Genomic DNA, 12,128 nt, shown 5'->3' with positions numbered 1-12,128 from the left:
TTCCTTTTTATAGCTGAATAATATTCCATTGCATGGATACACTGCATTTCATCAGTTGATGGCATTTTTTTAGTGGTAATTTCACCAAGACAGTACCTCCCAACTACAGGGTGTTTTAAATCCACAGAATTCAGTCTAATTCTTTGTGAAATCGCCTAAGAAAGCATGGAGGTTAATTCTAGGAGGTTAGGTATTTACCTTTCCTTAAAAGGGTTTTCAAAAATTGTGAAGTGTCAAAAATTATCCATGTTTTCATCACCACCCACCAGTATTTAGCTGTGTCATTGTCACTGTTCTGACACTTGTACCGTCTTTGCTGCCGTGAAATGGATAAAACTGGGAATTTGGAATTATAGGACGGCACTCTGGCTCTGTGTCTGTGGACTGTGCAGACTGCTTGGTCTTTATTTCCCTTTACCTGAAAATGGAGTGAAAAAATACTTCCCTGCTTTCTCTGGATGGTGGTGGTGCTCCAGTGGGATAGCATGACTGTGCTTTGTGATGTCAGAGTGCCTTATGGGTGTCCATGTGGTTGATCTTGGGACTGTGATCATGGCAGGGTGTAGCTGGGTCAGGAGAATGGTGCTGTTCTGATCAGGAAATGCACGGGACCTGGGACGAGACCTTGCACCAGTGTGGGCCTTGGTTTCCTTACCTGTGACCCTAGAGATGGAAGCAGGTATTGTAATTCTGGCTGCCTGGCCTCCTGCATTTGTTTCAGCATTTACTGCTTTCAGCACAGATTCCCATGAAGAGCAAAAACGAAGGAGATTAAAAGTAGCCATCTCCCCGACCTGCCCCTCAAATGGGCCCATATCCAAGTTCTTTCCAGTTGCACCAGGACTGTAGGATGATCTGGCTAAGTACCTGTTTCTGTGACTCTTACAACCATTTATTAGCCAAGGATAAACCTAATGATTGGAAAGAATGTGTACATTTAACGAAGTTTCTTCCCACTACCTCCTTCTTCCAGTTAGTAACTAGATGATGTCAACTTATAGTCAAAGATGTCTTGGCATTAAGGAAATACAGGGACCTAGTCAAGAGAGTGAGTCAGTGACATTTCTGGAGCAAATCCACTGTTTACAGAACTGTGCAAACTTTATAAAGGGGGCACTTGAGCAAACACAGTTTTGGTAGGATGAGAGGAGGCTTTAGGTTCTGATATGCCCGAGTTCAGACCCCATATCTGTCTCTGTCTCTGTGATTTGGGGCAAATCCTTAGCCTCCCCGACCTCAGTTTTCTCATCTGTAAAAATGGAGATAAAAAGTACTTTTCTCTGCCTCTTTGGATTATGAGGACTGCATTAGAAAATATGTATTGTACAGAACACCCAAGTCAGCATTCTCTCTCTCTCTCTCTCTCTCTGAAAAACAAAACAAAACAGCAACAACAAAAATCCATTAGAAGGTTATGAAATCAGTTTAGTGACTCATAGCTAGGATATCTTATAAATGAAACAGAATACAATAAAATAGAACTTGTCAGCATTATTCACCTCTACCAAGTGTAAGTATTATTTTCAGAGGCGTTTGTTTCAGTGTTTAAATGTTTATCTGTTAGTGTGTGCATGAATGTGCTGCGTGGTGCTGTCAGATGGGTGACCCCTGTGGGTCTCCTTAAATACATATTTAGTGGCCTAAATCACATAATTCATGACCTCCTCAGTCAGAGTCACATGGTGATAATTGTTATGAATGAGATTCCTGAGCTCTTACCTCCACCATAATTTGAGGTGGGATCCGATAATCTGTTATTTAAAGTTCCTCCTGACACAAAAAGTGAAGGGGGCCAGCCCCTCCACACCTGTGGGTACTTCTCGTCAGGTGGAATGAGAGACTGAGAAAGAAATAAGACACAGAGACAAAGTATAGAGAAAGAGAAGTGGGCCCAGGGGACTGGTGCTCAGCGTGCAGAGGACCTGCACCGGCACCGCTGCCTGAGTTCCCTCAGTATTTATTAATTACTGTTTTCACTATCTCAGCAAGAGGAATGCAGCAGGAGATCAGGGTAATAGTGGGGAGAAGGTCAGCAAGAAAATATGTGAGCAAAGGAGTCTGTGTCACAAATAAGTCCAAGGGAAAGTACTATGCCTGGATGTGCACGTAGGCCAGATTTATGCTTTTCTCCACCCAGACATCTCAGTGGAGTAAAGAGTAACAGAGCAACATTGCTGCCAACATGTCTTGCCTCCCGCCACAGGGCAGCTTTTCGCCTATCTCAGAATTGAACAGATGTACAATTGGGTTTTATACTGAGACATTCAGGGGCTCCCAGGGGCAGGCAGGAGAAAGTGGCCTTCCTGGATCTCAACTGCAAGAAGCCTTCCTCTTTTATTAATCCTCCTCAGCACAGACCCTTCACAGGTGTCAGGCTGGGGGACAGTCGGGTCTTTCCCATCCCACGAGACCATATTTCAGACTATCACATGGGGAGAAACCGTGGACAATACCTGGCTTCCCAGGGCAGAGGGCCCTGCAGCTTTCTGCAGTGCATTGTGCCCCTGCTTTATCGAGACTGGAGAACAGCGATGAGTTTTACCAAGCATACTGCCTGTAAACATTTTGTTAACAAGGCACATCTTGCACAGCCCTAGGTCCCTTAAACCTTGATTCCATGCAACACATGTTCCTGTGAGCTCAAGGTTGGGGCAAAGTTATAGATTAACAGCATCTCAGGGCAAAGCAATTGTTCAGGGTACAGGTCAAAATGGAGTTTCTTATGACTTCCCTTTCTACATAGCCACAGTAACACTCTGATCTCTCTTTCTTTTCCCTACACAAAAGTGTGAGGCAGCAGGAAGTGGAGCATCTGGTGGATGTTTATGATATGCCAGTTTATTCCCTTTATTTCTGACCTGTGTTGCTTCTCAGAAAACCTCAAAGATAACCTGATGCTAAGGGTCTTGCAGCAGTTACAGCCCGAGCTTGGGAGTTGGTGCATTTGATGTTACACTCTGACTCTGGGACTTAGAAGTGGTGGCTCCATAACCTAACACATCCCCTGGAAAGGAAGCCAACAGGACCCACTTCCATGGGAATTTAGCGAGATTATGTTTGTAAGGGACACAGCATAGTCCCAGGCGTGTAGGGAGGGGCCTGTCCAGAGTAATTAATCCTTCTAATCCTCCTTTTTAGGAGGAGGAGGAGGAAGAAGAGGAATAGTAATAGTGATTGGTGGTGGTGCATCTATTGAGTCTGATGGTCTCCCAACAAATGTTTAGAATACTTACTTCACCTTTGTCATTGAGAAACGCATAGTCTTTCTTTGGCTATAAAGGTACACATATTTAAAAGAAATCTTACATGTACTTTCTGGAGATAAGCTAAAATAATATGTTGCCAACAAAGCACTGAGAAGCTAGAGGAAGCTACTTTCAGTCTCTTTCTGGAAATAAATGGGTGCACGCAGTCAGTATGTGTACTTTTAAAGTAGAGGAAATGTTATTTAATTAAAATGATTGTACATAATGTTTTCTCTTCCCACGAGCTTTAAGAAAATGATCTTTTCTTACTTGATCACAAAACGAGTTTGCTTCTGTGTTGCTCCATTTAGGTGTTTTATCCACTGTCCAGGAGACCTCAGGCTACCAGAGCATGTTGTGCATAGAATAGCTTCATTTCAGCAAAAACTGAGATTCTAAATTGAAAGGGCATCCCATGGCAAAACAGAACTATTTCCAGGGTAAGGAAAATCCTTGAGTTGAAATCCTAAATCGAGCACATTTCTGGCTCTCTTCTAACTTGTTCAAATCAGTTGCCATTTCGACATCACTTTTCCTGTGCTTTGCTGCACTTTCTGCGGACATCCTCACGGATTGTTGAGTTCCATGTGTTGGCACATCTCTTTCTTGATGAGCATTCGAGCCCCTGAGAATCTCACACCTCTTCCTCAGTGCAGCGCCTGACACATAATAGGAGCCCTGTAGCAGCTGAGGAATGAAGAGTGAGTCCGTGGAGGACAGCACATGCCATAACTGTGGTCTTTATTCCTGAGAAATGGTTGAGTAGAAACCCCCACCTTTATTTTTTAAAGCACCTGCCGCTAAAGCATAGACCAGATGACGTTTGCCAGGAGCAGAGAGCTGGGCTCTGAGCCTCAGGCTTGGGGCTGACCCTGCACCCCAGGCCATACTGCAGCTTCCTGCGGCATCTCCTTTCTTTCAAGGCCATTTCTGTCAGAGTAAACAGACTCCAAAAGCTGGGCTCTCCTACCGTCATTAAGGCATGGGTCTCTCAGACTCTCCGTCTCTGCTGGGAGCTCTTTTAACCACCACTCTTTTTAAGTTTGCTGTGTCAGTCTGAGTTTTCATCTCTGGTATGGAACTGAGGTTTTGAAAAAGAAATAAATGAGTCCTAAGAGTTCCCCGGACAACCCCCGCCCGGTACCCTTTACCACCATCTGTGTCCTTCTTAGAGTCTTCAAAGGCATCAAAAAATAAGGGGCCCTGATAAACTCTGAGATAAATTGCTTTCTGACTATCAGAGATTAAAAGAAAAAAAATCAAATAGCGGAGGCTCAGGGGAGATCACTGTAAACTCCTTCAAAGCCCTTCTGAATGCCTCCATCAACTCTGATGATGTGGTCAGTGAGAGGCAGCCAGGGGTGGTGGAGATTTCCTCCAGGATGCCTGCCTAACCCGGGGCGTCTTGCCCGAGGCCAAGGGCAGAGGAGAATGGTGACAGGAGTACTCTGAGGAGCCCTGAGCCTGTGGTGTAGCCTGGCTGGGGGTCTGTGGCATTGCCTGGCCAGAAAACTCAGGACAGTTTCGTAAGACATGCCTGGACCCTTTGCACATGTGCGCTTGGCTGCCGTTGCTTGGTATTCAGATGTTTGGTGGGAAAGGCATCCAAACCATTTGGTTGTTCAGAGGGACTTTTGGTTTGGTTTGGTTTTGGTTTTTAATGTAAAGTACGCTTTTTCTAAGTGTGCGCCGGGGAACACCAAAGCAGGTGGAGGGTGCTCATTCAGATCCCACTCTCGGAGACTCCCGGGGAGTATGAGCCCATGAGAAGGGCTGCTGTCTCAGGCTGAGTTGCATGATAGCAACATGGAAACCACAGCAGCAAAGTCTTTCAGATTTATTGGGCACTCACTATAGGACAGGCTCCATTCGAAACACTCTATGTGTTTTTCATCTCCTTTATCCTTCTTGTGACCCTCTGAAGGAGGCATTGTTTTTTTATTGCCATTTTACAGACAATGAAACAGAGGCACTGAGAGGTTAAATCACTTGTGCAAAGTTCCACAGCTAATAAGGGGCAAAACCAAGATTTGAACCCAGGGGCTCAGAGCCCTGAACCTGTTCTGCTAGTCAGGGTCTCACAAGAGCAAGAGCTCTGGAGTCCAGCTCTGCCCTTCATGTAGTGTGAACCTTGGGCAAGTTTCTAAAGGCCTCATAGGATATGGTATGTAAAGTACTTTGCATCCAGTGAGTTCTTACGAAATGGTAGCTCTTGTGCTTTCCATTATTTAGAGCAGGAGTAGACTGCCCAGCGGGGAGCACAGTGAGGAACGCATTCATCACACAAGGCATGGAACACACTTGGTGCCTTGTGGAGCTCACAGTAGGGGCTCCACAAGTAGAGGGAATTAGTCCTTCTGTAAATCCAAGAGAGCGTGGAGTGGATTAACCTCCCCCAAAACACACACGGCCCAAAACATTTCCTTGCAGTGGTAGTTCTGCATATTTTGTTTTTACTTTTTGTTCAGCTAGCTGCACAGAGTCCTCCCTACCAGAATTTGGCTGTCTGTAAGCTGTGGGTTTGGTAAGCTTTGGCAATCAAAAGTGCTGCAGACTGGTGTATAAACAGCAGATATTTACTGTCACACCATCCTGGAGAGCAGAAGGCAGAGGTTAATGTGTTGGCAGGGCCGCTTCCTCCTGAGGGCTGTCGGGGAGGATGTGGTCCGTGCCTCTCTGTGAGCTTCAGGTGATTTGCTGTCTGTCTTTAGTGTTTCTTGGCTGGCAGATGCATTGCTGTGGTTTCTGCCTCCATCTGCACGTGGTGTTCTCCCTGTGTGCAGCTCTGTGTTCAAATTTCCCCTTTTTATAAGGACACCAGTCACACTGGATGAGGACCCACCCTAGTGACCTCATTTTAACTGGATTACCTCTATAAAGACCCTGTTTCCAAATAAGGTCACATTCTGAGGTATTGGAGGTTGGGACTCCGACAACATATTTTTTAGGGGATGTAATTCAACCAATAACACCCATGCTGGGGGAAAAGAGAGATATGAAATCACCCTCAAGTGAGCGCTGAGAGCAAAGGGAGGTGAGCAAAAGCCATAGCTTGGTAATTCACAAAAGCATCTTCCTAACTGAGAATGTTACACCATCGTGGTCCCGGCTGTGAAGCTGCAGCAGTGCAGGATGAACAACTTACCTGCAGCCTCAGTGGGCCACGGGTCTTGCAGGGGCAGGAGGCATCCTGGGTGGACATCCACACACTCTACTTCTAACACTGGCTTCTCCTGTCAGACTTTGAGCTTATCTCCTGGGCCTCGTTTTCTTAATCTGTAACATGAGCATGAACGGTGCCTATCTTTTGTCAGTGGTTGTGAGTCTCAGTATAATCACTTGCCCATGCAATCCCTGCGTTGAGTGCTGGCAGAAATAATATGCTCTTGGGTTGTAGAGTAGCACTGGTCTGTGTGGTAAATCAAGCCTTGAGGTTGAGTACCACCCACCTCCACAGAACTCTCCCCTCTAAGCCCCATCCCTTCCTTTTTAAATAGAGCTGTTGCCATTTCCCCATTTCCCTACACTTGAGCTCCCCAGGCTGTGTAGGAGATCTCAAGTAGGGGATCGCCAGGTAGATCCTGTATGTATGTGCTTGGAAGGATGTACTTTGTCTGGTTTTGATAAAGCTGATGATAATGATGGTGCTAATGAGAATGCTAATGTTGCTGATGGTAATGGTGGTTGTGGTGATGTTGATGGTGGTGGTGGTGATGGTAGCAGTGTTGACAGTGTTGGTTGTGGTGGTGGTGATGACTGTTGATGGTGGTGGTGATGATGGTGATGGTGGTGATGACTGTTGATAGTGCTTGTGGTGGTGATGGTGGTGATGATGATGGTGATGGTGGTGAAGACTGTTGCTAGCATTAGTGGTAGTGGTAGTGGTGGTGGTGGTGATGGTGTTGGTTGTGGTGGTAATGACTATTGATGATAGTGCTGGTGGTGGTGGTGATGCTGATGATGGTGGTCGTGGTGATGGTGGTGATGACTGTTGATAATGCTACTGGTGGTGATGGTGGTGATGATGATCGTGTTGGTGATGACTGTTGATAGCATTAGTGGTAGTGGTGGTGGCGGTGGTGATGATGGTGATGGTGGTCGTGGTGTTGTTGATGGTGGTGGTGATGGTGTTGCTTGTGGCGGTGGTGATGACTGTTCATAGTGCTGGTGGTGGTGGTGATGGTGATGATGGTGGCAGTGGTGATGGTGGTGATGACTGTGGATAGTGCTAGTGGTGGTGATAGTGGTATTGATGATGGTGGTGGTGATGACTGTTGATAGCACAAGTGGTAAGTGGTGGTGGTGGTGGGTGATGATGGTAATAGTGATGGTTATTTTTTACAGACCACAGATTTAAATGAGAAAGTCAATTGACTGTGTTCTCTTTCTATTAAGGACAAAAGGAGTTATTCTTGTCCTGTTTGTGAAAAGTCTTTTTCAGAAGATCGATTGATAAAGTCACATATCAAGACCAACCATCCTGGTAAGGTTGTGCATTTTAGAGTGGAAGATTAATGTTAAAAATGCTTATGTTTATTTTAAAACAATGTTTTACATCAACTGCACTACATAGAAATAAAAAGGGACGAAGCTGTGAATACATTCATGGGAAACAAACATCTTTATTCGATGCTGGAAAGTTGATGTAATTATTTATTTCCTTTTGTTCTTTTATCAGTCTTCAGATGCATCTACCCTCACCCCTGCAATTTCAGTGATACTCCTTGCCCCTTTTAACAGTAACTTTGCATGCCTTTAGATGGGTCGCATATGAGTCATAAGCTTGTGTTACCTGGAGTGGTGATTTGTAAGGGGTGTTGGCTCCTGCCCGGGCTAAGGAGCATCCTTGAGTTGGAGAGACCATCACCACAGGTCTTCTCACATTCCACACCACTCAGGTGCATGAGGCACCAGCTACCTGGGTGTTCGTGCCTTGTCATTTCTGGTCGTGCCACTTGGAACATTTTCCCTTCTGCCCTGCTTGGTTAATTCCTGTTCGTTCTTTACATTCTTCCTCAGACCCCTGCCTTTGGGGAGGCTGTTGTAGCTTCCAGTCTGGCCGAGGGTCCACCCCCAACCCCTGCTATCGTCATACACAGCACACTGACCACGGTGCTCCAGTCACTGTGACTCTCCAGCCACTCCCAGGGGCTCCCTGCGGCGAGGCTTATCCCCAGATCTCCAGAGCCTCCACAGGCAGGCTTGAGAAAGCAGATGAGGGAGGGTATTGTGTGTTTTATGAGGGAGTAACAGATATTCCTTCTAAATGCACCTCTCCCTTCCTATATGTGTCTTTTTTCCTGTTCTTTATTTTGTATCTGCTCTTGGTATAAGGGAACTGACTCACTGATTATAAATGGAGGAAGATAAAGAAATAACAGAAGGGCACTAACACTCATGTTTCAGTTGGGAATGGACAGAGCTGTGAGGCCTCCGTCTGTGTGGGAACCTTGTGGGCTACATGCTTCTCTGAAGGTTCAGCTCTGTCCTTCTCATGTTAACTCATATCCTAAGTGACATGGGATCCAATGTGAGCCAAAGTTATTCTTAAAACAGCTAGCCTTTGCTGATGAACAGATGTAAGACATTATTTTGTTATTATTTTAAACTTTTTATTCCAGAAAATCCCCAAATACAGGAGCACACAGAACAATGCCGGGAACCTCCTGTATCTGTCACTCAGCTTTCACAGTTACCCACATTTTGTCAAACTGTTTCATGTATCCACCACACACACTTTTCTTCTTCTAGGATATTTTAAAGTATATTCCAGACAGCATGTAATTCCTCCATAAAAACATTTAAAATGTGTCTCTAACTAATAAGGATTGCTTTCGACATAACTACTGTGTCACCAATAATGCAAACAGAATCAACTGCGATTGATTATTGCCACCTATTATAAGTCTGTTTAAAATTTCCCCAATTTCCCCAGGATTTTTCTTTTTTATTTATTTATTTATTTTTGAGACAGAGTCTCACTGTGTCACCCAGGCTGGAGTGCAGTGATGCAATCCCAGCTCACTGCAAGCTCCGCCTCCTGAGTTCATGCCATTCTCCTGCATCAGCTTCCTAAGTAGCTGGGACTACAGGTGTCGGCCACCACGCCTGGCTAATTTTTTTGTATTTTTTTTGTGGAGACGGAGTTTCACCGTGTTAGCCAGGATGGTCTCAATCTCATGACTTCGTGATCCACCCGCCTTGGCCTCCCAGAGTGCTGGGATTACAGGCGTGAGCCACCACTCCCGGCCAGGATTTTTCTTTTTAACTGTTGGTTCACTTGAACCAACATCCATGCATTTGCATCTAGTGGCTTTGTTCCTTACGTTTCTGTTTCTTGTTTTCTCTAGTGCACACCTTGTGCTTTTTTCCATGACATTTACTTATGGGGGAAACGGAGTCACTTTTCCTGTAGACAATTTCAGTTTCTGCATTTGTGTGATTATTGCCTTGTGATGTTGCTTCTCCATTCCTCAAATGTGATGTTAACAGATATTGAGATCTGAGAGTTGATTTGATTCTGGTTTAACTTTGTAGGTGAAAACCCTGTCTCTGGACACCATGAGGCACACCTTGATTCCTCCTGTGGTGCTGCTTAGTGGTGAGGTTTATTTATGTCTGACTTCCCCTGAGGTGCTCTGACTCCTTCTCACATCCTGCTTTTCTTCTAGAGGTCTCCATGAGCACCATTTCTGAGGTTCTCGGGAGGAGGGTTCAGCTGAAAGGGCTAATTGGAAAGAGAGCCATGAAATGCCCATATTGTGACTTTTATTTCATGAAGAATGGCTCAGACCTTCAGCGTCATATTTGGGCTCATGAAGGTGAGTGTTCATCTTTCCAAATTGGGCACCTTGTTAACTTTGTGCTTCCATCCTTCATTCTGAGAGTACATTAAGAGGAAGCCATATCTTCACATCCCTGCTGTTAGAATTTCCTTAGCACACTGAGAAGTGTGTCTATCAACCAGCTAGAAACAGTCATTTAAACTATTACTCAATTAGTTGCAATTGCAATGAGTAGAGGTGTGCACTCCTTCATAGGTCTCATTGCAATTGTAGTGAAATAAATCACCACGACTCCCCTGCTGGAATGTAGGTACCTTGAGAACAGGAACACCAGCGTTTTATTCATGGCAGGAGCTCCAGTGCCCACCCTGTGCCCTGTGCATAGCAGGTTTCCCAGAACTGTTGGGATTATGAATGAAGGAAGGAGGACAGCAAGTAGTTCTCCCATTCCAGCAGTGTGAAGTGTTGCCATTCAGGCTATGGAGAAGGAATTCAGAAGGGGGAAGTGCGGGATGGAGATGAGGGAATGGAGAGAAGAAGGTGGGTTGTGCTTTCGGGTTACTTGCTGATGAAGGGAAGTGCAGGGCCACTCTCAGGGCTTTGGGAAGCTGGAAATGCAGATTCTCCTAGCGCAACAGACCGTCACCTTTGTTTTCTCCTGCTGTATAAGGACATGGCCCTCCTAGGGACTAGGGTAGGAGCCGAGGGGCCAGCGAAAACCCTTCCAGACACCTGCATCAGATTCCTGCCTGTTATTTAGGAACCTGGAATGCTGCAGATAGGAAAAAAGACTAGAGAGGGATGAAGGATGAAGTATTTTCTACAATATTGGATAAAATGACGTATTTATAGGTCCTAGGGAAGGAACTATTAGGGAGAGAGAGACTGATGGTTCAGTAGGGAGAATCGTAGCTGACAGGTTGGGAACCTGGAGAAGGCAGAAGAAGTTGAAATAAATTCCAAGGTGGGAAGCTACTTTTTTGTTTACCAGCATATAATGAGCACCTACTAGATGCCAGTGCTCAGTGTTTGACTCACGTTATTGGAGTCAGTATTCTCAACAACCTTAGAGGTGGGTGCTGTTACCATCCCCATTTTACCAATGAGGAAAATGAGGCTTAGAGAGGTGAAGTAATTTGCCCAGGGTCACACAGCTGACAAGTGGTGAACTGGGATTTGAACCAATGCCATCTGATTCCAAAATCCTTGCACTTCTCTTCTGCACTCACTTGTTTCTGGAGGAGGAGGCCCCTCCTACACTGAGACAGGAGTGAAGGGGGTGAGGGTGGTAGCAGATACGTGTATATGCACGTGTTGTTTCTTTGTTAGGAAGTTGAAGGCATTCATAGCCGATGGTCATAGTTTGCTCAGCAAAGAATGCCAAGAAGGTAGACTTGGAGTGGCATTCATGGGAATCAGCAGGGAGCTGACCCTGATGGAAGCACAGAGGGTCCAGCGGAGGCTGGAGACCATGGGCTTATAAAGGCATCAAACTGTAATTGTGCTCATATGAGAAGAAGTGAGAGAACGGGGTTCAAATTCCACCCTCACCATGTATGATGAACAAATAATTCCTTTTCTCTGAAACTCAAGTTTTTTTTATCTATAATGTGATCTGCCTTGGGGTTTGTTGCAAGGATCAACGAGATAATTTATGTAAAACCCACAGTAGAAGGCTTAGCACATATTGGGTACTTAATACATGGCTGATGCTATTGTGTTAAGTAAATACTTGTGGTGATGCAGTAATGCTGCATATTTACCATTTGAAAGTAATCTAATATTTTAAGTGACTTCAGAATTGATAAAGATTCAGAAAGCCAAAGGCTGCTATATCCTGGCATCTTTGTTTTTTTTTTTTTTCTAATTTATGACTTTCTCTGTAATGATGGAATCACAAAGGAAACAGGATATCAGTACACACACTATAATGGGGTTCTTTGGAATTGATCCCCTGTACCATAAAATATCTCTTGTCTCCGTTTACTCTTAACACATAGGACAAGAAAAACAAATTAAAAAACCCAAAAAATTAAATTGAAAAAAGAAAAAAAAACAGAAAACACAGGTATTGACTATAGTCACAGAAATTAACCCT

At 44.9% G+C, this 12,128-nt stretch overlaps 1 protein-coding gene across 3 annotated transcripts in view; it reads left to right on the top strand.

The window, feature by feature from the left end:
- ZFAT (zinc finger and AT-hook domain containing) overlaps nt 1-12,128 on the top strand; it is a 236,298-nt gene that overhangs the window by 112,251 nt on the left and 111,919 nt on the right. For all 3 annotated transcript variants that reach the window (XR_004435171.1, XM_033202303.1, XM_033202302.1), the window contains 2 exons: nt 7,641-7,728; nt 9,917-10,066. Coding sequence is in view for 2 of the 3 variants with exons in the window: in XM_033202303.1 (XP_033058194.1) it covers nt 7,641-7,728; nt 9,917-10,066 (238 nt within the window). In the remaining variant the exon portion in view is untranslated. The remainder of the gene's footprint in view (nt 1-7,640; nt 7,729-9,916; nt 10,067-12,128) is intronic.

This window comes from Trachypithecus francoisi, unplaced genomic scaffold, assembly GCF_009764315.1.
Source record: "Trachypithecus francoisi isolate TF-2019V2 unplaced genomic scaffold, Tfra_2.0 Lachesis_group7, whole genome shotgun sequence".
NCBI lineage: Eukaryota > Metazoa > Chordata > Mammalia > Primates > Cercopithecidae > Trachypithecus > Trachypithecus francoisi.
Note: the sequence above shows the minus strand (reverse complement) of the source record. Positions and strands in the feature narration are given on the sequence as shown.